The 27959-nt window shown below is 44.8% G+C and overlaps 1 protein-coding gene across 6 annotated transcripts in view; it reads left to right on the forward strand.

Annotated features, from left to right (window-relative positions):
- Nucleotides 1-27959, forward strand: part of Vps13d (vacuolar protein sorting 13 homolog D) — a 227774-nt gene that overhangs the window by 83754 nt on the left and 116061 nt on the right. For 3 of the 6 annotated variants that reach the window (XM_026782067.1, XM_026782066.1, XM_013348600.2), the window contains 15 exons: nt 3173-3379; nt 4610-4699; nt 6441-6581; nt 7675-7797; nt 9905-9979; nt 13501-13606; nt 15639-15791; nt 17415-17550; nt 18869-18916; nt 21452-21602; nt 21737-21947; nt 23180-23427; nt 24645-24836; nt 25116-25242; nt 26662-26804. In XM_026782067.1, the coding sequence (XP_026637868.1) occupies nt 3173-3379; nt 4610-4699; nt 6441-6581; nt 7675-7797; nt 9905-9979; nt 13501-13606; nt 15639-15791; nt 17415-17550; nt 18869-18916; nt 21452-21602; nt 21737-21947; nt 23180-23427; nt 24645-24836; nt 25116-25242; nt 26662-26804 (2151 nt within the window). The remainder of the gene's footprint in view (nt 1-3172; nt 3380-4609; nt 4700-6440; nt 6582-7674; nt 7798-9904; nt 9980-13500; nt 13607-15638; nt 15792-17414; nt 17551-18868; nt 18917-21451; nt 21603-21736; nt 21948-23179; nt 23428-24644; nt 24837-25115; nt 25243-26661; nt 26805-27959) is intronic. The other 3 variants (XM_013348601.1, XM_026782068.1, XM_013348603.1) reach the window with 3 other exon arrangements.

Consider the following 27959-nt stretch of genomic DNA (forward strand, 5'->3'; position numbering starts at 1 on the left):
GAGAGAGGAGAGAGGAGAGAGAGAGATCCTTTTCTTTTTGAAGTACTGGAGATTCAGTCTAAGGCCTTGTACATTCTAGGCAAGTGCTCTACCACTAAGCTACACCCCTGGCCCACACTACATTTTGTTTATTGATAGGTTGCATGATAGCCTCCTTTTAAACTGTGGTCTTCTTATTCCATGGTTTCCATAATTTGAGCTCAGCCATGGTCTGAAAAAATTAAATGGAAAAGCCTGCAAATTATTTATGAGTTTCAAGTCTCAAGCCATTCTGAGAAGTATGGTGAAGCCTCTCTCTGTCCTGTCCAGGACATGAGTTGTCCTTTGGCTAATGTATCCAAACTCTGTGTGCTGCGCGCTCAGTAGTGACCCCTGTGCTTGTGTTTGTGAAACCCTTATATAACTTAACAAGGGGCCAAGAGCGGAGGAGTGGTGCTCTGGGGTTCAGAGGTGCCCAGAGAAGCTGCAAACTGCTTCCTTTAAGACAAGGCAAACAGGGGCTGGAGAGATGGCTCAGTGGTTAAGAGTCTGCTCTTCCAAAGGTCCTGAGTTCAATTCCCAGCAACCACATGGTGGCTCACAACCATCTGTATTGAGATCTGGTGCTCTCTTCTGGCCTGCAGGTATACATGCGGACAGAAGAATACTGTATACATAATTAAATAAATCTAAAAAAAACCAAAAACAAAAAAATAAGGCAAACTTTTTTTAGCAAGGAAAAAAAATGTCCAGAAAAGCCCTGTGCTGAGGCTGCTGAGATCTGTAGGCAGAGAAATCTTTCTTTCTGCCTATAAATTGCAAAGGAAAAATTGTGCTCGGGTTTTTTATTTGTTTGTTTGTTTTGTTTTGGGTTTTTTGAGACAGGATTTCTCTGTTTAACAAACAGCCCTGGCTGTCCTGGAATTCTCTTTGTAGACCAGACTGTACTCAAATTCACAGAGATCCACCTGTCTCTGCCTCCCAAGAGCTGGGATTAAATGTGTACACCACTTAGCAAATTGTGCTAATTTTGCCAAAATCTTTAATCACAGTGAATACCAGTGACTTGGGAAAGGTGCTGAGTTACAGAGCTTGGCGTTTTGTGCTTGTAGCATCCCTCTGGCCTTGGATCTCATGCATAAGTGGTGGGGACTGTGATACTGCAAATAGGATTTGTGGTTTTATGTTTCTAAATGGAATCTGGTCCACAAATGAGAGAAATCTTGTGACACTTGTCTTTCTGAGCTTGAGTTATTTTGCTTCATATGATGGTGTCCAGTTGTGTTCATTTTCCCTCAAGCCACATCATCTCATTCTTCTCTGTGGTTGAATTACTGCATTGTGCACGTGGACCACCTTTTCTGTGCCCACTCACACTGACTAACAAGGCTGTGCACATACACACATATGTACATACCCGTGGTGTTGTCACAACTCTTCCTTCCCATAGAGGACATTCTACCCCGGTCACACAGCAGCCAGTCATCACATCACCTGAAGCACCTTGACCCCTGAAAGCAGTGAAGGTGGGCTAGCTGTTTGTCTTCCTCAGTTTTGTTTCCACTCAGTCCTTATTGCTTCTTGATTTAACTTCATACCTTGTCACGTCTAATTGTCCTATGGCTTTTATTTCTTATTTTTTTTTAAGATTTATTGTGTATGCAACGGTCCTACTGCCTACATGTGTATTTCCATGCCAGAGAGGGCACCAGATCTCATTACAGATGGTTAAGAGCCACCATGTGGTTGCTGGAATTGAACTCAGGACCTCAGGAAGAGTAGTCAGTGCTCTTAACCTCTGAGCCATCTCTCCAGCCCTGGTTTTTATTCTTTAACTATTCAAATACATCTTCCCTTACGTTGTAAGACCCTTTTGGGTTTCTAGATGGGCTTGGTGGCGCACGCCTTTAATCCTAGCACCTGGGAGGCAGAGGCAGTGGATTTCTGTGAGTTCGTGGCCAGCCTGTTCTACAGAGCTACACAAAGAAACAAAACAGAACAAAACAAAATGAAAGAAAAGAACCATTTGGGTTTCTTTGTTTTTGAACTAAAGCCACTGAGTCTCATTGCTAACGAAGTGGAAATAACAGCTGCTAGAGCAGGACCAGTTACTGGGCTCTGCTCTGAGAGCTCACTTCCTCTTCCTGGTGTTCTTCTAAGTCGGTGCTTCTCACCCTTCCTAAGACTGTGACCCTTAAATACAGTTCCTCATGTTGTGGTGACCCCAGCCACAAAATTATTTTCTTTGCTATTTCATAACTATAATTTTGCTACTGTTATGAATCATAATGTAAATACCTGTTTTCCAGTGGTCTTAGGTGACCCCGGGAAAGGTTCTTTGACCTCAAAAGGGGTCTTGACACACAGGTTGAGAACCACTGCTTCTTGTGCTGTGAGACCCAGAGCTCAAAACAGCTTGTTCAAGATTCAGTAGCTGCAAAGTGCAGAATCAGTCTAGAGCTGGGTGTCCTTGCTTCAGAGCCCAGGCCCTCAAGCAAGTGTGTTGTTCCCATTCTGAGTGTGTGCTGACATTGCTGTCTTCCTCCTTCCTTTTCTCCTATTCCTCCTTTTTCCCTGTCCCTTCCCTCTTTTTTTTTCTTGGGACCAAGAGGGTGTTTTGCACTCTGGTTGTTACTGTTATTATTATGAATATTGTTATTCAGGCAGGTGGTACTAATAGTTCCCTATCTCTGTCTGTCTGCCTATATCTATCCCTCTCCCTCTCTCCCTCTCTTCCTCCCTTTCTCTCTCTCTCTCTCTCTCTCTCTCTCTCTCTCTCTCTCTCTCTCACACACACACACACGTACACACACACACGTACACACACATACACACGTACACCGTGTGTGTGTGTGCATCTCATTTTGTTCTCTGCCCTCAGGGAGTTTGTGATTGAGATGACAAACTCTGCACAAAAGAAGACATTTGAGGACAGTTAGTTATCAGTATGTGCAGAACTAGAGCAGAGATGATGCTTGCATACCATCTGATTCCCCCAACCCCCCTCTCTGTCCACGATGGCACCAGATGGGGCCTTGGGAGTCAGAACAGGAAAGCTTGAGGAGAAGGTGTGTGGCAAGCAGGAGCTTACTCTTTGCTTAGGAGCAGGATTCCCATTATATGCACCCCCCTCCCCAGGTCCCTATAAAGCTTTGGGAATTGGTGGGATGCTCACCTTCTGATTTTCTTGAAGGTCAGCTGAAGAAGGCAGCAAGTTGGCTGTTCAAGAATGCAGAACCTCTGAAGTCCCTGTCCCTGGCCTCCAGCAGTAGAGACAACCCGGGGACTGTGGCGGCCCCACGAATCTCTGGAGTAGAAGTCAAGGCCGAGAGTGTATGCATCTGCTTCATTGATGACTGCATGGACTGCGACGTGCCCCTTGCCGAGCTTACCTTCTCCCGTGAGTGTGCCTAGCCTGGGGCACCTCCAGCAGCCCAGGGTTGCTCAGTTCCTAGGGCCTGCCTTTTAAGTTTTCCTTGATTCTTCTTGTATTCTTGTTCCCCTCTACTTCATAGTGCAGTAACTAAGATAAAACTTAATTGTTCAACATGTTTTTCAGATTTTTTTTCCTTTTGAGACAGTATCTCTGTTTAGCCTCAGCTGTCCCAGAACTCCCCCTATAGGCCAGGTTGACCTTGAACTCAGAGATCCACCTGCCTCTGCCTCCTCCCAAGTGCTGGGATTAAATGTGTGAGCCCCTATGCCCCACCAGATTTTTTTTTTTTAAACAAAGCAGACTTGATGCTTAGTAAAAAATACTTTAGTGTAGGCTTAAGGGCATAGGTGTGGGCTGTCAGGTATTAGTCTAGGAGAATAAGACATACTCAAGTATGGGTATGGGGAAGACTCTCCCAGAATTTTTTATTTCCCATGTGTGGCTTCATCCTGTAGCTCAGGAATAGTAGAGATTGATACTGATAAAATTTCCATCACCTCGGGAGCTCTGTCTGTCCATTCTTCTGGTCCTCTCCCGCATATGAGCACACTGGGCAACAGATTATTAAAATAAATAAAATTCTCAAAGAATTAATAAACACACTAAAATCTACTTAAGCTAGTGTTCTCTTATCACTGCCCTCTTTCCATGCATTCAGGGAGAAATACCTTTATATAGGGCTTTGGCCTGACCTGTGTGCTGGGGATGAGCCTGGGGGAGTGAGAGCATATTTTAGGTACAGTGCTTAAGGGAGTGCCAAAAACTCACAAATTAAGACAATGATATATATGTTTCTATTTTTTATGTGTATGAATGTTTTACATGCAAGTATATATGTGCACCACTGCCTACCTGGTGCCCATGGAGGTCAGAAAAGGTTATCAGATTCCTTGGAACTCAAATTACAGATGGTTGTGAGCTGCCATGTGGGTGCTGAGTATAGAACTCAACTTACTCAGCAGCCAGTGCTCCTAACCACTGAGCCATCTTTCCAGCACAATAACAACATTTGAATGTAGTGGGTATAAAACATGAAAACAGATGCACAAACCTACATGGTAGACAGAATGCTGTAGTTATGTGTGCTCTCCCATGAGGCTGTCAGTACGAGCTGCAGCTGGTGTCTGAAATGCAGCTCATCTGCGGAGGGCAGCTTTGCTCTTGCCTCTGTAGTGAAATTTGCTTCTGTTGCAGGTCTGAATTTTCTTCAGCACATAAGAACTAGCCCTGAGGGCTATGCCCACTTCACCCTTTCTGGAGATTATTATAACCGCGCTCTGTCAGGTCAGTGTAAAGCGTAAGTTATTAGAAGATTTAAAGAATAAGTGAAAATGTTTACCAGGGCCCATTGCTGTATACATGTGACATGAGGAAAAGGGTGGGGTGATTTGAGACTGAGAAAGACCAACAAGTGTGTTTGATATGTTATGACTGTACTTATAAGTCTTTCAAAGGCTAGGGAGCTAGTTTTAAAGAGTTGAGCTTCTTTGGTTTTGTGTTGTTTTTTTTTTTTTTTTTTTTTTTTTTTGAGGCAAGGTCTTACTCTGTAGTTTAAGTCAGGCTGTCCTGGAACTCATGGAAATTCTTCTGAATTTGATCCAAAATACAATTTTTTAATACCCAGGCAGAAGTGGAGTGTGGCACATACTTGGGTGCAAATGAACCATAGCTTCTGAAGAGGAATTCTAATTTGTGTAGTTAGGAAGTATTCATGATATAGTGACAGTGAACACAAGCATCTTAAGAACTGATCTGCACGCCCCTTTCAAGTCTGTGCATTAACACACATGGACAGATGTGTTTATAGTACTATTCTTCCTAGTAGTGATGAGACTAGAGTTGAGCGAACATCTTTCAGGAGTAAAATGAGCGAATTAGATTGGTGGAGTGCTACTCGTTGGCAGAAAACACATCTCCATCAGCTTCACCAGCACAGTAACACTGCGCACAAACGTGTTTAAGGGGCAAAGAAATCTTGAAAAGAATACATATGGGATTTCATCTATATATCAATCTATTCATAGACTAATCAACCAACTCTTAAGAAATACAAAGTCTAAAAGCATAAGACAGACAAGAAAGCAGAGAACAGTCCATGCAGATGGTTGCAGGGAATGACAGAAGGTTGTCGGGAAGGAGGGGGGTTAGTTAGCACCCAGACTTTGCAGGGACTTGTCGCTTTCTAGTTCTTTCTCCCTTTTCTTCTTCTCTTTCTCTTTCTTCTCTCCTCTTTTCTTTTTTTCCTTTCTCTCTCTCTCTCTCTCTCTCTCTCTCTCTCTCTCTCTCTCTCTCTTTCTTCCTTTCTTTCTTTCTTTCGAGACAGGTTCTCCCTATCCCAGGCTGTCCTAGAACTCGCCATGTTTACTAAACTGGCCTCAGACTCATCAGAGCTCCGTCTGCTTCTGTTTCCCAAGTTCAGGAATTAAAGGTATATGTAGCCATGCCTAACCTGATTTTTTATTTCTATTTCAAATGATTTACACAAGTGCTTGTGGTAGTATTTCCTTTAAATTGTGTGTGTGTGTGTGTGTGTGTATTATATATATATAAAATCTTGTTTAGATTCCTTTTGTACATGTGACACATTTTAAGATTAAAACAAAAACAAAAACCTGAGAAAATTAAGCTAATGAGCCTCCAAAATGTGCCTTTTTCAGTGGATGGATGTAGGAGCTCTTAGCTAAAGCCACTGTTTTTCTTCTCTAACCTAAGCCTGAGGCTCTTTTTCCTGTCTCTATTGAGGAAGAGGTCACCTAACTTTAATGAAACAGAGCATGTGTCCTCCCTGCCTTCTTCCTGCCACCTGGAGAAGAGCATGATGGGGAGCGTTAATGCTCTTCCAGGCATGTTCCATGCACAGCAGGCATCTGTAGGGTGACCTGTAGCCAAAGGTGGTTCTTTCATTGTGAGATGGAATTGGAGCCATTAGGCTGTATTCTGTCCTTGCTAAGCACTCATGAACAGTATTCTCCTATAAACCCTTGGTATCTGCTGAACAGATGTTTTATTTCCTGCATTCTTTTAGGCTGGGAGCCATTTATTGAGCCATGGCCGTGCTCTGTATCCTGGCAACAACAGGCAGCTAGTCGTCTTCATCCTCCACGACTAAAGCTGGAGGCCAAGGCCAAACCCCGCCTGGATATCAACATCACTTCTGTACTGATTGGTGAGTGGAATCGTGCCTGCTGTAGGCTAACATCTTTCTGTAACACGAGTCCTTTGCCTGCAGACAAGGATGCCAGGTGGGCAAATGCTTGGCCCTGTGCCTGGCATCACTTCCTCATCATGGCTGCTCTCCTAGTGAACCTAATCTGGTATCTAGTGTTGAGGCCCCATGTTAATGCTCTCCATGGCCAAGCTAGAGCTGAGGCTGCTTAGGGACCACAAAGTGTCCCCGTGAACTTTCTCCTCATAATTCTTGTCTGTAGGTTTCATAAAGTACCCTAGAAGTGAGCTTAGATTTGCTTTTTTCAGTCACAGAGGAATTTTTGTTTGTTTTTAAAACAAGGTTCTGTAGTCTAGCCTAAGCTAGTATCAAAATCACACTTCTGCCTTAGCCTCCAAAGTGGCTGTAATTATAGGCACCCAGTGCTGTACCCTGGTACAGAGCAGTTCTTTAAGATATGACTTTAGCAGAATGAGTTAATTCTCTGTGCTGTTTCCTATCAGCTGCCACACTGAGTTAATTCTGAAAATGATTTGCTTAAAGAATTGCCAAGCCAATAGCATGCCTTAAAAGTTTCTTTGGCCCTGAAATGCCCATCTGCAGATCTGGATTTTTCTGCCTTGTCCCTTCTGCACTGTGTGCAATGAAGATACAGCATTCACTCAGTATTCCGAGTATCCCATTTACTTTAATGTCTTAGAATTTTGCTAGTGACTCTGTCCTCAGTCTCATTGAGTCTCTATTCACCTTTTCAAGAACCAAGGCACGAGTCTGCCTGTCTAAAGACTTCCCTGGACTTTGGTATACACCCACCACCCACTTTTGACCCTTTCTGTCCCACAGCGTTGTATTTCTGTCATGGCTTTATCCCCTTTTGTATCATGGGTGGCTTCATGGAGGTAGTTTTTCTGATGGCTTTCATCTTTTCCGTGTGGAATTCCATCTCCAGGGTCCAGCCTTTTCAGCTTCTAGCATAGACCAGCATATAAGGAGGTGCTTAGTAAAAGCTTGTTTTGCTGAATTGAAATAATTTGATATGAACCTTTTACCTTGTTTATCTCTCCTCTTCATGTCTTCATGAAATTCTTTTTAGATCAGTATGTCAGTACCAAGGAGTCATGGTTGGCAGATTACTGTAAAGAAGACAAGGAAACAGAGTCAGTCAAGTCCGAAGACTGGATGGGCTCCTCAGTGGATCCGCCATGCTTTGGACAAAGTAAGGTTTCTATAAGCACAAGCCTGTCTGTATCAATGTTAATCTACAGAGCAGTCCTTCACTGAGAGACTCGTATAGAATGCTCGTTCTCTGTGGAGAACTCCATAGGAAGTTCTGACTAGCCTTCGTTGTTGGTTTTAGTCCTTGGAAAAGACGGTTTTCTGGCACAAACTACTGAAATATTACTGTAGGCTCTAATTCCAGTGACATGGGGAAGAGGGGATCTGCAAACCCTTACTCTTGATTTCCAGTGACACTGGAGAGCATGTCAGGACACGCTGTTGGTTGCTTTATTTTCAGTTGGGCAAAATCAATTGGTTTTTCAGTCGACAGGATTTTTTAAAAACTGTATTATAAAAACATTTAAAGCTAGTGCTAGAGGGTTTGTATGTATTCTTGGAAAGAGGGAGGGCAAGATCCCAAGTGGAAAAACCTTTTTAAAAGAAGGGCTTGTATTGTTCATAGTGCATAAAGGAGTTGAATACTGGCTCTTGAGGAAAGGATTCAGTGTGTTCTTTGTTGATGATGTTTTTGGTCCTGATGAATACCTCAGCATGGAGCTCTGTTTGCCTCAGAGCTGGGGAGAGGTGACAGACACCACAGGTCCTGCTTGTTCCACAAGCCATTGTCATCCAAATTCAGCTCAGCCCCAACTCTTTCAGTGTGGTTTCTTTGGAGAGTCTTGGCGGGACCTCACATGGCTCATGAATACGTAAATATTCCATCTGGTCTGCAAACAGTCCAGGGAAGATGGGCTTTCTTAGCATAGGAAGCATTTGTGCCTGTTTGCCTCTCCTGGGGTGTGCGAGCAGACTGCCTCGTGTTTCTAGAAGGAAAGACAAAAGCTTCGGTTTGGCTTGTTCTCTCTTCTCAGGCTTTTGCTTCTGAGTCCAAGCTCCAGCTCCCCTAACCCTAATCTGTGTGGCGAAAAACAACCTTGCCTGTCCAGAAGACTCTAAGCAATCCTTGTATATCCAAGAGAGCATGGTTCTGAAGAGAGCTCTGTAGTTGGTGACCTCAATCCAGTTAGTGCCAACTCCAGGAAGGCCTGATGCGCTGGAAGGCCCACTCCCTCTTTCTTACACTTTTCTCCTCTTTCTGTTGTTAGTAAATTGCCCTATCTACATTAGAGCTTGATTTTTATGGTTATTGAGGCTGATGTGATACACTATTTTAGCCACCTGACACTGATACATCTAAACACCAAATGTCTTTACTGTGTCTTCCTGGAAGCCTTCTAAGAGACTTCCCGCAGCATGTGTGGCACTGACTTTCAAATTAGTAGCTTTCAACCGTGTTGAACTGACTACTAATTTTCAGATCTTATTTGAGAACTTTAGCCATATTTCTCCCCAAAGTTAGGTTTTTGACTGAGACCAGACATAAACCAGGCTCCCAGAGTAACCTCAGTGTGAAGTTCCTCCTAAGGAACTGGGAATCCCCTGCTGTTTCAATGTTTCTAGCTAGCAGGGAGCAGAGCACATTTGCTTTGTGTTGTCCTGGTTGTGAGCCTTTCAACAAGGGCTTATTCCGTAGGTGAACCTCTGCTAGGTGAACCTCAGTGGCATGACTCCATTGATCAGTTTATGAGAAGTACAGGTGTTTTGTGAGGTGTGCGTCCAGTTGGAACTTAGTCCTGTGAGATAAACCGAGAAAGGACTGCTGGAATCTGGAGGCCAGACTGACTTTTGCTTGAGTATTTGAGGTGGCCAGTGACCAGCACCCTGTCGCTCCTGCGCTTTTCCAATTGGAATGGCATATCCCCCTTAAAATCCATACTGATTAGACTTTTCTGGGCCAACACATAACATGGTTTAAATTAAAACCTTCCCAAAGACTTGTTGTTCTCTTTGAGGGTATGTTCATTGCATTCATTGTTGCCTAATTAGAAAAAGGGCAGTGTGCCTTGACACAGCTGCACCATCAAAGCCTTGCAGAAAATTACTGCCTTTGCCAAGCACGTTCTTGGCTCCTAGCAGTCAGGAAGGGCGCTCTCACAATTGCATGATGCATGCCATTTGTAATGTTCTCAACTTGTGTTTGTGGAGGTGATTCTTCCTCACCGCACCTGTTCTTACCCTCTAACTTTGTCTCTCCTGTCTACCAGGCCTCCCTCTTGTCTACCTTAGAACTAGGAGTACAGCCAGTCTGACTAACCTAGAGTACCAGACCTATGCTCGAGGTACAGTACAGCCAGAGGCTGCGCCATTTGCCTGTTTCAAGAACTGCTTTCTATGTCCATTTGTACACTGTTTTTTTCATGTGTGTTGTTGAGTGGAGCTGAATTGGGCTATATTGAGTTTTAAGTACTTTGGTTCAGTAGCCTGAAAGAATGTCTACAGCAGAGGAGCACAGCAGCACCTCATCATGGGGTGGCTGCAGTCGTGAGTGACATCTGCTTCTTCACCGTCTCTTTCCGGACCTCCAGTGACAGAGACGCCAAAGGCATGAAGGGCTCTTCCAAAGAAAAGGAAGGAGGTGGAGGAACGCCATCCTTTGGCAGGCAATGCCGCATGGCTTTGCCTAGAGTCCTCAGCCAGTGTGTGTTCTCATGGGGATGCTGGGGTTCTGTGAAGTAGGAGCTGTAATCCCTGGTCAGAGAGCCAACAAAGTATTTCCCAACAAATTGCTTGGATAGAATCGTTCGTTTCTTTACAAAGGAATTTATGCACTTAGGAGATAGGAAAGAGAATGGACTGGAGAGCGAGAGCAGAAAGAAACGCCACCGTTTATATTACCAAGCTGCCTTTCTTCCTTTGTGTTAATAGTACTGTTCATCTGACGGTACGTTTGTGATAAATCCAAATCACAGGTCTTGATATGTTTTATTTTAAAAGGCATTTGATCTGGGTTTGGTGGTCCACATCCTTAATCCTAGCACTTGGGAGGTGAGGCAGGAGGATCATAAGTTCCAGGCTAGCCATGACTATGTAGCAAGACCCTGTCAAAAGAAAGGGAAAGATAAACCGAAAGGCATTTGATCAGTGTATTCTGGTTTTAGAAGGCTCAGCTGAGGTGGGTCTTTGAAAGAGGCCTCTGATCTTCGTTCATTCTGAATGCCCACTGTTGAGCTTTCCAGGATGACTTCCTCATTGAGGCAAACACTGAGCACTATTCCCCTGTTGCCAATGTGACAGACTCTTGTGGACAGCACAGGAATTTGCCTTCTCTTCTGTTACTAACTAGCATCAAATATGGGGCTTCAGTGTCTGTATTATGATCCACAGAGCAGGCCTTTTCTGATAGCCGAGTTGCTATGTAGCATAAAAATCCCACTCCTTAGAATGGCCAATTATTCTGGGAGAGATGAGCAGAGAGGTAGGAATTTCCTCAGCTAGTCCGATAGTAAACTTGAATGTGAGGAGCTTAAGGCTTTCTCAGCCTCTGAAGAAATCAGATTCACTCACTGTAGGCAGATTTTTTGAGGCCATCAGGAAATAATGTTCTCTTTGATGGATTTGGGAGTTTTTTTCTTGATATTGTGCCAAAGGCAAGGACACAGACAATTGGATGCTGATGCAGTGCTGGGATTTATGTGCTCTCTGTGTTGTTTCAGCCTCTGTCATTAGGTCTGATCAGCACATGAAATGTGGGGTCCTGTGCATGGTTTCCTCCCATGTCATCTAATCCCACAGCAGTAGGCGTGTAGATTGCTTTCTATATGGATTTCTAGTTCTTGAGCCTATATTTCAAAGTGGTCAAAGCCAATCTGCCACCTGCTCTCTCAAAGCGTGATTTGCACAAGGAAATTTTCAGTCTGGTCCCTTTCCTCTTGGCCCTTGTCTACTGTAATGAAGGCGCTTTCCTTGCTTGCATGGAGGGAGGCTCCTCCCAAAGACTGAGCACATAGCACTGTTAATTCTTTGGAAAACTCTTGCTGCAACCTCTTAACTCTTGCACTTGGGGGAGCACCTAGGGAACCAAATGAGGTCCCTGGGATGGAAGTGAGCACAGTAGTAGGCAAACATTATCCTCACCAGTATCCCCACATGATGCAGGACTGGAGCACCCTCTATACCAGTGTTTCTCGACTTTTCCAGTTATCTTTAGTACAGTTCATCAAGTTGTGGTGGTCCCTAAACATAAAATTATTTTGTTGCTACTTCATGACTGTAGTTTTTTTACTGTTATGAATTTTAATGTGAATAATTTGGAGAGAGAGGTTTTCCAGAGTGGGTCTTGACCCACATGTTGACAACCACTGCTCTGGACTGCTCTTGTCGTTCGCAGATGACTGTTGTAGGGCCTGCTGAGTTTCCATTGTCCAGAGAGAACCTGTGTTAACCTGCATTTGCCTGTTTGGCAGTCATCACTCCCCCCCCACCCCCTTTGTAAAGCTGCCACAATGCAAGCACCAGAGAAAGTGATGGACTCTTAATATGATGGAATCTTAATAACTAGGCTGATGATTGCCATTGCTGGACAGGGCATGTTCATCATGGCTCCACAGATGTGGTTTATCTTCTTGGTCTTGTCTGTCGGAAGCATGGGGCCCTGTAAAATGATTTCAGCCTCACTGGTCTCCACTGCTAACATTTGCTATCCCTTGAGATGTGTCCCCCATCACCTCCACCGACGTTATGGCTGTCTTTGTGCTTTCAGAATAAACAAAAGTGATGGCTGAACCATGGGGCCTGCTGTGGTCATCAGTGTCTATGTGCTATGAGCTCCTCAGCCAGCTGCCTTCCTACCGTGGATTGTCACTGCCTGGTAGTTCCTGCCTCCTCTTCCCAATTAGTTTGTATGGTTATTGGAGGTGACAGGCCTTTGGTCAGAGTGGACCACAGAAAGGTCCTGAGAACACTGTAAAGCCTTTTGACAGTTATCAGTGTTGAGAATCAGTTCACCTCTCCCTAGAATCCGGTTATGTTATTTTCTGGTGGTGGTTGTTTCTCTGCAGGTTCCCAATCAGAGGTTGTTTTGTGAAACAGCTGTGTGAAATGCTGCCTTTGCAGGCTCCTTGGTGCCTGCCTTATAGTATCTAGCTGGTTGCCTGTGTTAAAAGGGAACTATGTTAGGGGACTGGCTCTTCTGTGTAAGCATGAGGACTTGAGTTTGATCCCCAGAACCCACATGGAAAAACTGTGCTCAGTAGCATGTGTCCATAATCCTAGTGTTGGTGTTGGAGGGGGACAGGCAGTCAGTCAGTGAACTCCAGATTCATGTGACGCCCTGTCTCAAAATAAGTAGTAAGTAATAAAGCTAAGAAAGACAGAGGAAAAGTTCGTCAGCGCTAACTTCTGCATGCACGCCTGCACATACATGCACAGACATAGTGCCACTAAAAAGAAGAGAGACCTAAAATTTCATTTTAAAAGCTTTCAGAAAGCTTGATCTTGAAGATAGCACTAGAAGAGAAAACGGGCTTCCACCAGGGTTAGTGTTGAGAACGCACTGGGAGGAGTCGCCTTTCAGTCTTGTTTTTTTTTTAAACCAGGTCAGGTTCTGATACTATCTTCTCAGCAGTAAGACCCATGTGAGTTGTGGGTATTGTGTGTGTGTTTGAGTGAGTGTGGGGGGGTGGTCACACAGTAGCCAGCAAATCTTGCAGCGTCTGTTTGTCATGTCAACAAGCCTGCAGTCCTTTTTCTTGCTTCCGTCTTCACACAGGAGGCAGCTGTGGGTGCTGTCCCCAGGCGGAGGAGGGTTTCTGTCATGAAGACACAGTAGATATTAATAGTCTTTTTTGTTTGTTTGTCACAGCAGAGGTGAAAACCCCCAAGCGCCGGCAGCCATTTGTCCCCTTCGCTCTGCGGAACCACACGGGATGCACATTGTGGTTTGCCACCCTGACTACTACACCCACCAGGTAAGGTGCTTTCTTTCTGTCTCTGGAGCTGCTTACATCCCTGGCAGCCAGGGCAAGGTTGGCCCCTGCTCAAGGCCTCTGGGCTTGTACACGGATCAGTCAGTAACTCGTGTTCTGAGATTGGTGATAGAAGTTCTGATTCTGCAAAGGACCACAGAGAAGTGGTTCCGAGTGTGCAGTAGTGGAGCTGTGCTCATCTTGACCTGGTGTGCGTTAGATTCACAGTCAGGTTGAGAGAAAAGTCATTCCAGGTCTCCTTAGGTGCCACACTCTTTAAAGAAGCTATATATGGTCACAAAACTAAGTATTTGGCATATTTCCTCTGAGCCTGCTTTGGAAATACCCTCCAACACTACTCCTGAACTCTTGTTTTTGTCTCTAGAGCACACTTTGGCCCAGATAGCATAGGTAGACTCAGGAGGGCATGAGAACTCACCTAAGCTAAATACAAAGCTTAGCTGACAGCTTTGCCTGCTTAGATGTTGGCTCAATGTTCTGAATACGGGGCAGTGGGGGGCTTTTCAGCTTCATGAAGTGCAGAATTGAGTGACTTTCAGCTGATTTGAAATGACATTCTTCTTCTACTAGCTATGAGGGTACCTTGGCTAAGACTTTGCTGTTTACCAGTTCATGTCAGTTAAATTCTTGCTGGTCACCAGCGTAGTCTCTTAGAAAGTCCTGCCTTGGTGTACATGTTCCTGACTCACTGCTGGAGCAGGTGGCTGGATACTAACAGCTTTCACGGGTCTCTTTCTTTTCTTTTTGGTGCATGTGTGTGAGTGTGGCTGTGGGTGAATGTGTGTATGTGTGTGTGCGCGTGTGTGCTCATGCATGTATGTGAGTGTGTATGCAGAGGCAGAGAGCAACCTTGGATGCTATCCTCAGGAATGCATCTACTTCCCTTGACAAAGAGTCTCCCATTGGCCTGGAACTTATTGATTAGGCCAGGCTGGCTGGCCACTCAGCTCTAAGGATCCTGTCTCCTGCTCCTAGGAGGAGTGCTAGGATCCATGCACCACCACACCCAGATTCTTCCATGGGTTCTGGTGATCAAACTCCCATGCTCATGCTTGTGAGGCAAGCGCCTTAACGCCTGATGTGTAGGGCTGGGAAGATGGCTCAGCCAGTGAAGTTCTTCCTGTGTGAGCATGAGCACGTGGTTTTGGATCCAGCACACTTGTAAGATGCTGAACATAGATAGTAGTGTACCTATTGTCTCATCACTAAGAAGTGAAGAGTCAGGGGAGCTGGAGAGATGGCTCAGTGGTTAAGAACATTGCCTGCTCTTCCAAAGGTCCTGAGTTCAATTCCCAGCAACCACATGGTGGCTCACAACCATCTGTAATGGGGTCTGGTGCCCTCTTCTGGCCTGCAGACATACACACAGACAAAATATTATACACATAATAAATAAATAAGCAAATAAACCAACCAACAAATAAATATTTAAAAAAAAAAAAAAGAAGAAGAAGAAGTGAAGACGGGGATCCCTGGAGCTGAAGGGACAGCCAGGTTGGCCGGCTGATGAGCTCCAGGTTCACAGAGAGATCCTGTCTCAGATAACGAGGTAGAGATTCACTGAGGACACCTGATGTTGACCTCTGACCCCCACATACACACATGTGCATAATGTAACATGCAGATGCATACACCACACACATACACGAGTAAACTTACTTTAAATTAAAAGACATTGAAACAGGGCCTCACTTATGTAGCCCAGGCTGGCCTAAAGCTTGCCATGTAAACTTCTTTATGTTCACCCTCATTCCTCAGCTGAGCTAGTAAGTATGTGCCGCGGTGCTCACCGTTACTTTAATCTATTTCCAAGCAGTCAGAGAAGTTGTAACCGAGCCTCAAAGTAGCCGAAGTTACTGACCTTCTTGGGTCACAAAGAACAACCAGGGTGTGTCATGCCAGTGCAGTCAGTCAGTTGTAGGAAGACCACTTCTTCTCGGTGGCTCAGAGCTACTGTAGAGGCAGCAGGGAGAGCAAGGCAGGAGGAACGACCTGTCATCTGATTTGATTTCAGGGCTGCACTGTCTCACAGCGGGAGTCCCGGGGTGGTTCCAGAAGGGAATGGAGCTTTTCTGGATGATGCCCACAATGTCAGTGAGTGGCGAGAAGTCCTCACGGGTGAAGAGATTCCTTTTGAATTTGAAGCCAGAGGAAAGTTAAGACACAGGTAAACTTTACTGTTTATCCTTCTGTGAAAGACATGACATGGATGTAAATGTTTGTCCCTGGTGTCTTGTCTTTCACTTATTCATGACTTGAGTGTTTTATTGTGGAAAGATACTTTGAATGTCAATAGTTTCCTCTTAAAACATAGCCTGTCATGCCATCTGGAAAATCGTTTCTTTCTATTCCCATTCATTCAATGTGTGAGGTGTTAACTAAGTATTTCAGAGTCTGGGAAAAGACTAGCTGCATCCTAACACTCATTGTATCCTGGCCAGGTTTCCATGTGCTATTCTAGACAGGTTCTCAAAGTAGACAGGCTCAGGATACAGAGCAGTAAGAGTAAGGCAGCAATTGGATGCAGTGTAATATCAAGGGGCACTGCTGGCCTGGTTACTCTTGCAGCAGCCAGCCAGACGAGTTAGAGTTGGCACACTACGAAAGAAGGCTTTAAGTCTGTTTCCTACAAGTTAATAGAATGTCCAACAAGGCATCACACTGTATTTTTAAATGAGAAGGCTGTCATGGATGTAAATAGGTGAATGTTTAGTGTTTGAGCCTCGGACTGATTTCAGGGGCAAGCTGAAGTGGAAGAGACTGGTTTCAGGCCTGAGTCCCCTGCTTCTGTGCAAACCTCCTTCACAACAAAGCACTCTTGCGCAGGTTTGCACAGGCTAGTCCTGTCTGGTGAGGGTTTTGAATATGTAGGTCTGGGTCTCTGAAGGTCTTATATAGAGGTGGGGGTGGAATCACTATGCTGGACAGACTTCCGGAATGTCCTGTCCTTCATGAGGCTCTTGTTGATGGTGACTTTGAATAAGCCTTGCCTCTTGCCTTAGAGAGGGCCTGACCTTGGTGTCACTTCAGTGTTCTGTAACCCACTGTGCTGCTTGAACTCATCAAAATGAATGCCTTTTTTTTTTTTTTTTTTTTTTTTTTGGCATTTTCTCCTTGGCACACTGGACCCCATGCCGCCCTCCTCCCTTCCTGTCAGCCTCAAGTTCAGTTCCCCATTTCAGCCTTCTGGCTTGAATTAGGCAAAATCTAAAATAGAATTAAACGTGCAATTTCCTCCCATTCCTTCTGTTCTGCCCACTGCCTGCTGCTCCAATTTCAGCTGAGCACTAGTGCTCTGTAACTCCGAGGGCTCTGTCTCCCAGGCCTGCTTGTGGTTATGTAGGGTCTGAGCCAAACGACTGGATATGTTCCTGAGAGGAGTAGAATTTCCAACAAAGGAATCAAAATAAGAAAGCTTATGCATCCCTAAGGGTGTGGTTGTGTGACTCAATGGCTAATATACTTTGACTGCCCCACTCGACTGTTAGCTCTGACGTCATTATCTCATGAAGGCTAGGTAGGGGCTTCTGAGAGAGAACTGGCAAACATACAAGATTTCATGGTTTTTATGAGAGGAGGGTAGATGCCCCTTGGTTCAAGCGTGTCACCTCTCACTACTTGCCACCAGCAAAAAAGCTTGTTAAACCCCCTTCTTGACCTTGCTCATTAGCTGGTGCTGAGAAGGTTTAGCCAGATGGCATTTACATCATTATACAATAAATCAGATTGGAGTCTCTGCTCCTAACTTCCTTCCTTTTTGAGACTGGACCCGTTCTGTTCTGATTGACAGACATACTCATGACCTGCGCATCCATCAGCTGCAAGTTCGAGTCAATGGTTGGGAGCAAGTGAGTCCAGTGTCTGTGGACAAGGTTGGGACCTTCTTCCGGTATGCAGCACCAGACAAAAATTCCTCTTCCTCTACGGTGAGTGGCTGCTGTGTGGTGTTATGTCATACCCTGCCAGGCCAGACTGTCACACAGCTCCAGGGAAGTGCTTTGTTCCACTATTTCTAAGAAGAGAACATTGGGTTATTGGCTCGGGGTAGGGGTTGGTAATCAACATGCAGATAAGCCAGGCAGTGGTTGCCATCAGAAGAAAACAAGGTGGACATTTGTCAGTAACGTGCTATTGCATGTAGGTAGATGTCTTTCTTGACTCCTTACCGACTGGAAACTTGAATACAGCAATCCCTCAGTGTCTCTGGGGGATGGGTTTCACGACTTTATCTGTCCTCCACATACCCAAATCTTAGGTGTTCAAATCCCTTGTGTTAGGTAGCATAGTGTTTGCATGCAAGTCATGCATATTCTCCAGTAAACTGGAAATTCTCTCTAGACTACCTAGGGTGTGCCTAGTACCATAAGTGCTGTGGAAATGGTTGCTAATACTGTGTTGTGTAGGGGATAGAGATGAGGTAAGAATTTGTACATGCTCGGTACAGGGTGACCATCGTAAGCCTGACCACACAGCACATGATCTGGGCGTGGTTAAGTCGGAGGGTGTGAACTATCTTGACTGTTTTTGATGTATTATAAAGTTTTATAATTTATATACATTTTCATATTATAGTACTCTTCTGTGATCCTTTTAACTCTGAGGTACCAAATCCTGTGTGGCAATGAGGTACAGAGGTGACCATTGTTCCTTTTTATCTGATCATGCGAGTTCATATGTCCTCTCCTAGTTTTGCCCTGGTCTGTGGTCCTGGGGCTGCAGGGCATTGGGGAAGGATGCAGACAGCTTCCCTAGTTGCTGGTGTAGGCAGAGGCCAGTGTCCAGGTGATACAGGTGCCATATTCATGCTTTGCTGGGCAGATGACTATTTATGGGCACCAGTGATGTGGTAGAAACTGTAGAGAGATACTTTCAGAGAACACCATTCCATAGGTGTTTGTTTTTAAGGTCTCTCTCTTTCTCTCTGGCACTCCACCTATCTTCAATGGGAGCAAACAATTCTTTATTTTTCTGCCTAAGTTCATGCCAGGCAGTGAAAGGACCGACTCTTCCTGTACATGCCTTCCATTGCATCGCTGGGTGCTGGAGGAAGCTCACAGCTGTTAAACGTTTGTAGACTGACCTTTGTTTTTTCCCTGCTGTGCAGGACATAGCGTGTTGTCTTTAGACATACTGTGCCTGAAAGTAGTTTCAGCACCGCTCAAGGCAGTTAGATTGTCACTGAATGTAATTGCACCTGCTGTTGTGGGTCTGTGCTGATGCTCTGACTCTGCGACTCTCTCTTAGATTGGCAGCCCAAGCAGCAGAACAAATATCATACATCCCCAGGTTTATGTGAGTATGATCTTTCTGTTGTCATCATTGTGCTTACTGAGTGTATGCACCACACTGAGATTATACATAACTGTGTTTCTTGATGGTCAAGGGCTCTGTGGCCTGTGTGTGACTGGCACTCATCCTACCTTTTCCTACTCATGGTTCCTCTAAATTAGTGAACATTGCTGAGGATTATGGTGCCTCCAAGGCCTCCCTTTCCTTCTCACCTGAACTCAATTTTCCCTGGTTCAGTTTTGTATTGCCTGTGCTTGGTCCAAAGGCCATGCAAGGAAATACAAGTCATTAGATGACCGCCTATCATTGCAAAGTGATATGAATGACATGCTCCAGGCTTTCCTTTTTGATTTCTTGTGCCTGTGGATCCCAGGCACTGAAGTTTCAGGTAGGCCTGGAAGCTCTGGTGTGTGTTCCTTGGGGACTGGACCAGTGAAGGCTTGAGCTTTGATGGTGATTTGTGACTACTTAGGGCTCCTTAAAAACACTCTAGAAAGGGGGCTAGAGAGGCTCAGGGAATCTAAGTTCAATTCCCAGCACTATGTCAGGCAGCTCACAGCTGCCAGTGTCTCCAGCCCTGAGGATTTAGTTCCTTCTTCTGGCTTCCTGAAGGTGGTGGTATGCATGGCATTCCTCACACTGAGATACACACATCCACATAAATAAAAGTAGTAGTAAAAACAAACCAGAAACCCAAAAATACACCAGAAAAGATGGCTTGATGTCGGTGACTTGGACTTTGCAGCACTCTGCTTTGTGTTATTTTGGTTACTAGGATGATTCTCATACAGTTTGCTCTAATAACAATAAGGTTGGCAGAATGAAGCATTTGGCTCTGTTATCATATGTTTCTGTGGCAAAGAAGCCTCATCAGTATGTCCTAAGGGCTGTGATTTCGAAATCCTCTTCAATGTATCTCATGTGGAAGTCATCCTTAAATAAATATTTCTGTGTGGCAGTTGTAGACGGTTTTGTATGTAAGTGAACATACAGGAACTTAGGACAGCAAATGCAACCCAACAGCAATGATGAACCATTTCCCTCTCACACTGAGTCTAAATCTAGCGTCCTGTTTGTAAGGGTTGGACATGCCTGTAATCTCAGTGCTTGGGAAGTAGAGTCTGGGCAGGAGCTCAAGACCGTCCTTGGATACATTAAGTTCCAAGTCAGCCTGGGCTACATGAAAAGCAAAACAAATGAAACCAAGGCATGGTTATGGAGCAGAACCTGGAGGGTTAGGATGAAGAAGGAAGTTTAAAGTTCTTGAACACAATACTAGGTTTTTTTGTCATTATGAGAGTCACATGGAGAAAAAGTCACACATTGCTGAGGAATGTCCCCAAAACACAGAACTTTCCTGCACACTGTACTTTTCACAGACAGGTCGAAGCCTCTGCAGACTTCTTTCTGTCTCTCTGTGTGTTTCTGGGTAGGACCAGCCCCTTGTTAGTGTTCAGGGAATGCTTTCTCAGCCTCACTTTGGGAGGGAGATGCCATGCGAGGGAAACCATTTAGTGCCTTGCAGGGTCCAACCTCAGTGTCTCTGATTTCAGCTGCTTCAGATGACTGTTCTTATTTCCTCAGGATAGCTGAAAACAAGTCTTGTCTACAGTTTTTTTTTTTTTTAATGAGGGCTTGCAGCCTCTTTTTGTTTTTACTAATTCATAGGAAATTTGGAGAGTTGAATAGGTTATTAGCACTATTTCAGTTGAAGTTCTTTATATCTGGAGTCCTGGGCCTAACCCTCCCTCCCTTTCTCTGTGGAGCTAAGGATTGAAGCCAGGGTCTCCTGCATGCTACACAAATACCCCACTGCTGAGCCCGGATACCTCCAGCCTTGGTGGTTTCTCTTGGGACATACTTTGTGGTGTTATATCTGTATAGATTATTTTATAGACATTTTAAAAGTTGATGATTTAAAGAAAGATTTATTTTCTTTTTTAAGTATTTTATATGTGTGTTTGCTTGTGTGTATGTAAGTGTGCCATGTAAATATCTTGTTCCTGAGGAGGCTAGAAGAGGGTGGCTCTCCTAGAACTGGAGTTACAGATGTGAGCTGCCATGTGGGTGCTGGGAATTGAACCTGGTTCCTCTGGAACAGTGGCCACTGCTCTTAACCACTGAGTTATCTCTGGCTTTTTATTTTTTATTTTATTTTATTTATTTATTTATTTATTTATTTATTTGTTTTGGGTTTTTCGAGACAGGATTTCTCTGTAGCTTTAGAGCCTGTCTTGAAACTAACTTTTGTAGATCAGGCTGGCCTTGAACTCACAGAGATCTGCCTGCCCTCTGCCTCCGAGTGCTGGGATTAAAGGTATGTGCCACCATACCAAGCAGTCCTGCCTCTTTTATAATAGTATTCGTGTTTAGCAATATTTATGGCCTACTTGTTCACTTTAGAGGTGAAATAGGTTTGGGGTGGAGAATAACTCACTGAAAAGCTTTGGTGACAAAGTGCTCCAGACTTCTTACACTCTAGAATTCACAAACTCTGTGTTTCCAGATGCACAGTTATTTTCTTTCTCTCTTTCCCAGTTCTCTTCACTCCCACCTGTGCGGGTGGTATTTGCTGTCACAATGGAAGGCAGTGCACGGAAAGTAATCACGGTTCGATCTGCCCTCATTGTAAAGAACAGACTGGAGACACCAATGGAACTACGGTTGGACAGTCCCTCAGCTCCTGACAGTACGTTCAGATGGTGTAGAACTAGGTCTTCTCTACTGTTATTGTGACTGTCCGTCCCCATGCAGTCAGTACATAGTAAGCCTTGAGGTGGGGACCATCTCCTGCAACTGCTAAATCCCTTATTCCTGTGACAGAACCAGTGGTGCTTCCCGCTATCATGCCAGGGGACTCATTTGCTGTGCCTCTACACCTCACTTCTTGGAGGCTGCAGGCCCGACCCAAAGGACTGGGTGTGTTTTTCTGTAAGGCTCCCATTCACTGGACCAACGTAGTGAAGACCGCAGAGGTCAGCAGCAGCAAACGGGAGTGCCATTCCATGGACACAGAGAAAAGCCGGTTCTTCAGGTGTGTATGCTTCTGGGATGGGTGCCTGGGCATTGGCTTTTCCTCTGCAGGACCTCTGCAGACCCTTAGCAGGTCCTCTGTGTTTGCTTAACACCCTGAGTTCTCATTCGGTAAGTTCTTGAGTTAAAGTTTTTCGGGGGAACAACCACAGGAGGTTGTAGCCACATCGGATCAGGTGCCATATCTGTGCATCTGTACAAACAGAGTACAGAAAGGGAAGAAAAGACAAATCTAAATTGGGAAGCCAGCTCCTGGGCCTGGGGCTTTTTCTCAGGAATAATTTCAAAGTCAAGATTCATGCCTGATGCTAACTTTATTGAGCACATTGACAAAATTGCCTCACCGTCTAAACCTGTGTTTCCCTCTGTAGTATGTGAAGGCACCTTCCTGGGCTCAGTGTTGGAAGAGACAGTGGATTGCTGCCTTCAAGCTCTCAGAGACTTTAAGCCCCATCCAGACAAGAGCTCCCTATTATACTTTTTGTAGAGTAAAAATGGGCATTCATTTAGCTTAAACTTACAAAGTTACTACAAACATAGTATGAAGAGTTCTAGCAGACACTTAGGCTAAATGTGCCAGTCATAGGGAGACTAAAGAGAAATAGATGAGAATACACGTGGAATCACAATTGGTGAAATAATAGATATCTAAGATTCCCATCACACTGTCAACCAGCTCGTTGTAGTTGGGATATGCTCAGAGAGTGCCTTGCTCAGTGAGTCCAGATTCTATATTATTTTCAAGTATGAGTGGAACATTCTTTAAGAGAGGCCTTCTCTTGGGCCATAAGATTAAGATCAATAAATATTTAAAAATTGAAATCATGCAGAATACATATCCTGATAATAGAATTGGATCAAATCAACAGCAATAAGATGCCTAGACAAACCTTGTATATTTGGGAATTAAACTGTACTTATAATAACCCTTGGGTCAAAGGAGAAATTACAAACGAAATTAGAAAATATTTTGAATGTAACAGGAGCATATATAGCTTATATGGAGTGATGGTGTCACAGGAACAAATAATGGCTGATGCCAATTAAGCCCCAATTAAGAATTCAAAACCTATACATTTTACTGTGTGTCATATCTCAGTCCATGTATTTTCATTAAAGGTTGCAGCTATCTGGCTGACCCGAAATGTTGTAATGTTATTTGGCTAAGGAGAAACAAATTCCAGTTCTTAATTCAGGATGACATTTTTTTTTCATACTGTTTTGTCTTCACAGGTTTTGTGTAGCCATAAAGAAAGAGAATTATCCAGATTACATGCCCTCAAACATATTTTCTGACAGTGCAAAACAGATTTTCAGACAGCCTGGGCATACCATATATCTCCTACCAACAGTGGTCATCTGCAACTTGCTGCCCTGTGAGCTTGACTTCTATGTGAAAGGAATGCCAATTAATGGGACCCTGAAACCTGGCAAAGAGGCAGCCCTCCCCACGGCTGATACGTCCCAGAATATCGAACTGGGTAAGGCTGCCCTAGCAACATTTATAGTAACATTGTGAAAAATACCAGGGAGTATTTTGTGAGCGTTCTGAGCCCCTTGGAGAAAGAAAGTTGCATGAGATATCTCAGTGAATTGACTCAGAGTCAAGCACTTCGCCATGCACTAGTCAACAGAGCCCTTGCTGTGTGTGGGTATAGGGAGTAATTGCATCTTTTCAGCTATGCGTATTCCTAGCTGTAGAATGGGAAGAGGCAAATGTCCGAAGTCAGGCTCTTTACCTGTGCTCTCATGTAATCCTTATAGCAACACTTATTTGACCCGTTTTATTGATGCAGAGATCGAGGTTGCAATGTTTATTGCTCCTTAACTTAAATTTGTAGGGGTCAGGGTAGAGAACAGCTGCATTTCAAACACCAAGCAGACGTCACTAACCATAACTTTTTTGGGGCCTTCAAGGAACTCTACAATTGGAATAGTAAACTTCAGGAGGTGGTACACACACCTTTAATCTCAGCACTTGGGAAGGATAGAGGCAGGTGGATCTCAGCCTAACTTGTTTCTGACTAGCTCTTACCTTTCTTTTTGTACCTTTTGTCTTGGAGCTTTTTGCACACTTCTGTGTATCTTACTTTCTTTGCCTCTCTGTGGCTGGTGGCATCTGCCTGGCTTCCTGCCCTGCACCTGCCCCTTTTTGTTTCCTTCTTTCTCTTTTTTAATGGAACTATGTATTTTTCCCACTCCCCTTCCTTCCTCCTCTTCTCTTCTGTTTGAGCCTACATTTCTCCTCCTATTTATTCTGTCTGCCCGCCAGCCCCACCTGTCCTTTTTCCTGTCTAGCTAGTAACTGTTCAGGTTTTTATTAGGCCAATCAGGTGCCTTAGGCAGGCAAGGTGGAAAAGTGCAGCATTATCTTTACATAATTAAAATAATGCAGCATAAACAAAAGTAACACACTTTTACACAGCTAAAGTAATATTCTTTATTACATAATGTAACATAAATGTAACACACCTTTGCCTACTTAAAATAATATTCTACAACACAGACTTCCTAATGTGTCTCTTGGGCTCTGGTTTGCTACATATTTATTCCTATCCAACGAGATGAAAGTGACCTTGAGGTTTCTACCACGTAGATCTCAGTGATTTCTCTATAAAGGACTCCAGTTTAGTTTATTATTGGCTGTTTTTGACAAACTCAAGTGCAAGTCCAGAAAATCGATGTCTTGTCCCTTTAGGGGTGTCACTGGAGAACTTCCCACTCTGTAAAGAATTGCTCATCCCCCCTGGGACCCAGAACTACATGGTCAGAATGCGACTCTATGACGTCAACCGGCGGCAGCTCAACCTTACCATCCGCATTGCATGTCGCGCAGAAGGGTCCTTAAAGATCTTCATTTCCGCGCCATATTGGCTAATCAACAAAACAGGTATACCCGGAGACCATCCAGGTAGACCTTTGACTTGGGCGTTTGGATGCCTTTGTCAGCTGACTAACTGGAGCCAGTGCAGACATTACCTTAGCCAATGTGCCTAGTCGTCCCTACTGTCTGTTTGACTGTAGTCAAGCTGCCCATTTAGGTTTCTGTAGACAGTGGGCTGGAACTCCCTTCCCTGCTTCCCTTGAGGTGGTTTCCCCCTTTTGCTGTTTGCATATTTCCCTGGGAGACTGGGTGGGAACGTTATAAACTTTTCCCTCCTTCCTAAAGGGTTACCACTGATCTTCAGACAGGACAATGCAAAGACAGATGCTGCAGGCCAGTTTGAGGAGCATGAGTTGGCCCGGAGCCTGAGCCCTCTCCTCTTCTGCTATGCTGACAAAGAGCAGCCAAACCTGTGAGTGTGACTATGGATGGGAAGGCCAGTGAGCTAGTGGGGGAGAAATCAGCAAGGCTAGCATCTACCTGTGTACGTAGCACTGTCCTGTAGGCCACAGGCCTGACTTGGCAGCAGTGGAGCCCTGACTTAATGGTATTTTTTTTTAACCCCAAGTTATATGTTACTTGATACTGAGAATAAACCATTTGTGAGTTTGCAATGAAAGGTAGTTTTATTTTATTGAAGTAGGAGTTTTATTTGTAACTGTGCCAGGGAAGAGAGATTGGGCATCCTCCTCTTTTTACTGCCATTTCTCTCTGCTAGCAGTTTTGAGACCTGGAGAGGTGGATTAGGGAGGAGAAGGGTTGTCCTCGGCAGTCCTAGAATCCCGCTGAGATTGTTTGTGTGAGGTTTTGAGACCCCAAGTATGCTGTTGCTCCATCTTAAAATTCATGGAGGTCTGGAGTGGGGAAGCACTGGTGAGGTTAAGCAAGGTGTCTTTTTAAGGCACATAGGGACATTAATTCACTTTTGTTGTTTTTGGCATTCAGTTTTCCTCAGGCGTTTAGAGCCCCAATCTAAAGAAAATGGGCGTGTCCTATGTTTCTCACCTCCATCTATAGGGCACTGCTGAAACCTCTCAGGAATGTGCTCCAGTGTTCTCTGGTGGACACTGCCAGGCAGCCCCAGGGCACTCCAGTCAACACTGTTAGGTGGCCCCAGTGCTCTCCCATGGATACGATGTGTTTATCACGGCCAGCCTGAGTCTAGTGTAAGGTTACAGTTTTTCAGAGTTCTGGCTGTTGGAGGAGACGCAGCCAGATATCTAGCCGTTTCTCTCTCGTGGCAGTCTGAGGTCTAAGACTTGGCATTTGTCACGGTTTGGTTTACACGTGACCGGTTTCCTGTAGACCATCTCATTGCATTCTCCTTGGCCTCCAGTGGTTCAGCGAGGGGAGGAAATACTATTAAATCTTGTGAGGAAACTGAGGCACATTGTTTTTTACTGGCAGAGCTGGAACACACACCCTGGAGTCTTTGTTCCCTGATGAGACTCAAGCCCCGCCCAGTGCTCTACTGTTGTGATCATACTCATTGTCAGAAAGACTTCCCTCTGCTGCCTCGCTTTACAGTGTGTTCTCAGGGGGTTTCTTGAATCTTCGGATTTTAAGGGAATGGTAGAGATTGTAGCATGTGGTAGGTTTATAGAGAATTCTAGTGTTTCCTCCCAAAGTGCTTAGCTGCAGTTCTCAGTCTTTCACCCGCTGCTGTGCTGTGGCTGCCTTTGGAGTGAACTGTCTCACTGTGCTAGGGGTCCACAGGAGGTAGGGTTGAGAGTCGGTGGGAAAGACCTAAGTGGGTGGCAGCCCCCGTGTTTCCTTACTCGGAATCTGTCGTGGATGGATGTGTACATGTTTGCTTTTCCACCCATCATAGCTGCACCATGAGAATCGGAAGAGGGATTCATCCAGAAGGCATGCCGGGCTGGTGCCAGGGCTTCTCCCTGGATGGTGGCAGTGGTGTCCGAGCTTTGAAAGTCATCCAGCAAGGAAACCGCCCGGGGCTCATCTACAACATTGGTGGGTTATGTTTGGGACTGAGGGTGGACTGGTACCATTGGCCAAAGACCCTAGGCCTGCATGAGTAAACCAGCCATGCATGTTGACCTGGCAGCTAGTGCAGGTTTTCTGATTTGACAGTGGTCCTATATCTCTTCTCTGCACGCTAGATTAATATCTCTATAGATGTGTTCTATGAAACACCTTTTTTCAGGGGAATAAGAGAAACACTTAGAGCACTCCCATCCTGTGGTGTTCCAACACATTAATTCAAACTTAGAAACCACAAGCAGGTAAGAAGTGACAGTCCAGATGTGGACAGAAGGCCTGGGGCAGAGATGGGAGGACAGCGCTGTGTGAATCCGAGGCAAAAAATACAGTAAAATGTACTTGGGGATGCCACACCCCTACTCGTCTTCGTGGGTGTGTCAGGGAGGATTCTATACCCAGTTGAGTGAAGCATTTCCTAAAGGCTCAGGGTCAATGAGATATAAGTATTCCCCATGTTTTGTATGTTAGCAGTGTGGCCTTGTAGTAAATCATTTCCAGGGACTTTACAGCCATGTTTAGCCTAAAACTGCCTGGTTCTGGGTCCTGCCCAAGGAGGCCAGAAGAGGTTGCAGGATTCGCTGGAATGTTGTACAGTGTTGGTGTTGGTCTAGACAGTCATGTTGTAGGAGGAAGAACCATGATGGTACAAATTTACCCAGAATCCTACAGAGAATGGGGTAGCTTAGTCCTGAGTTCTTTTTTAAAAGTATTCAATTATTTTGTGTGTGTGTGTGTGTGAATGTGTGCGAATGTGTGCGTGTGTGTGCATGTGTGTGCATGTGTGTGCATGCGCACGTGTATGTAGGCATGTGTTGTGCATAGGTATGCACATCAGAGGACGGTGTGCCGGAGCTGATTCTTTCCTTTCATCGTGCGGATCATGGAAATTGAACTGAGGTTATCAGTCTTGGAGGCAAGCGCCTTTAGCTGCTGAGTCAGCTTGGCTGCCCTGCTTGAGGATTTCTTTTTTCTTTTTTAATATTTATTTATTTATTATATATACAATATTCTGTCTGTGTGTATTCCTGCAGGCCAGAAGAGGGCACAAGATCCCATTACAGATGGTTGTGAGCCACCATGTGGTTGCTGGGAATTGAACTCAGGACCTTTGGAAGAGCAGGCAAT

This window comes from Microtus ochrogaster, chromosome 10 (assembly GCF_000317375.1).
Source record: "Microtus ochrogaster isolate Prairie Vole_2 chromosome 10, MicOch1.0, whole genome shotgun sequence".
Taxonomy (NCBI): Eukaryota; Metazoa; Chordata; class Mammalia; order Rodentia; family Cricetidae; genus Microtus; species Microtus ochrogaster.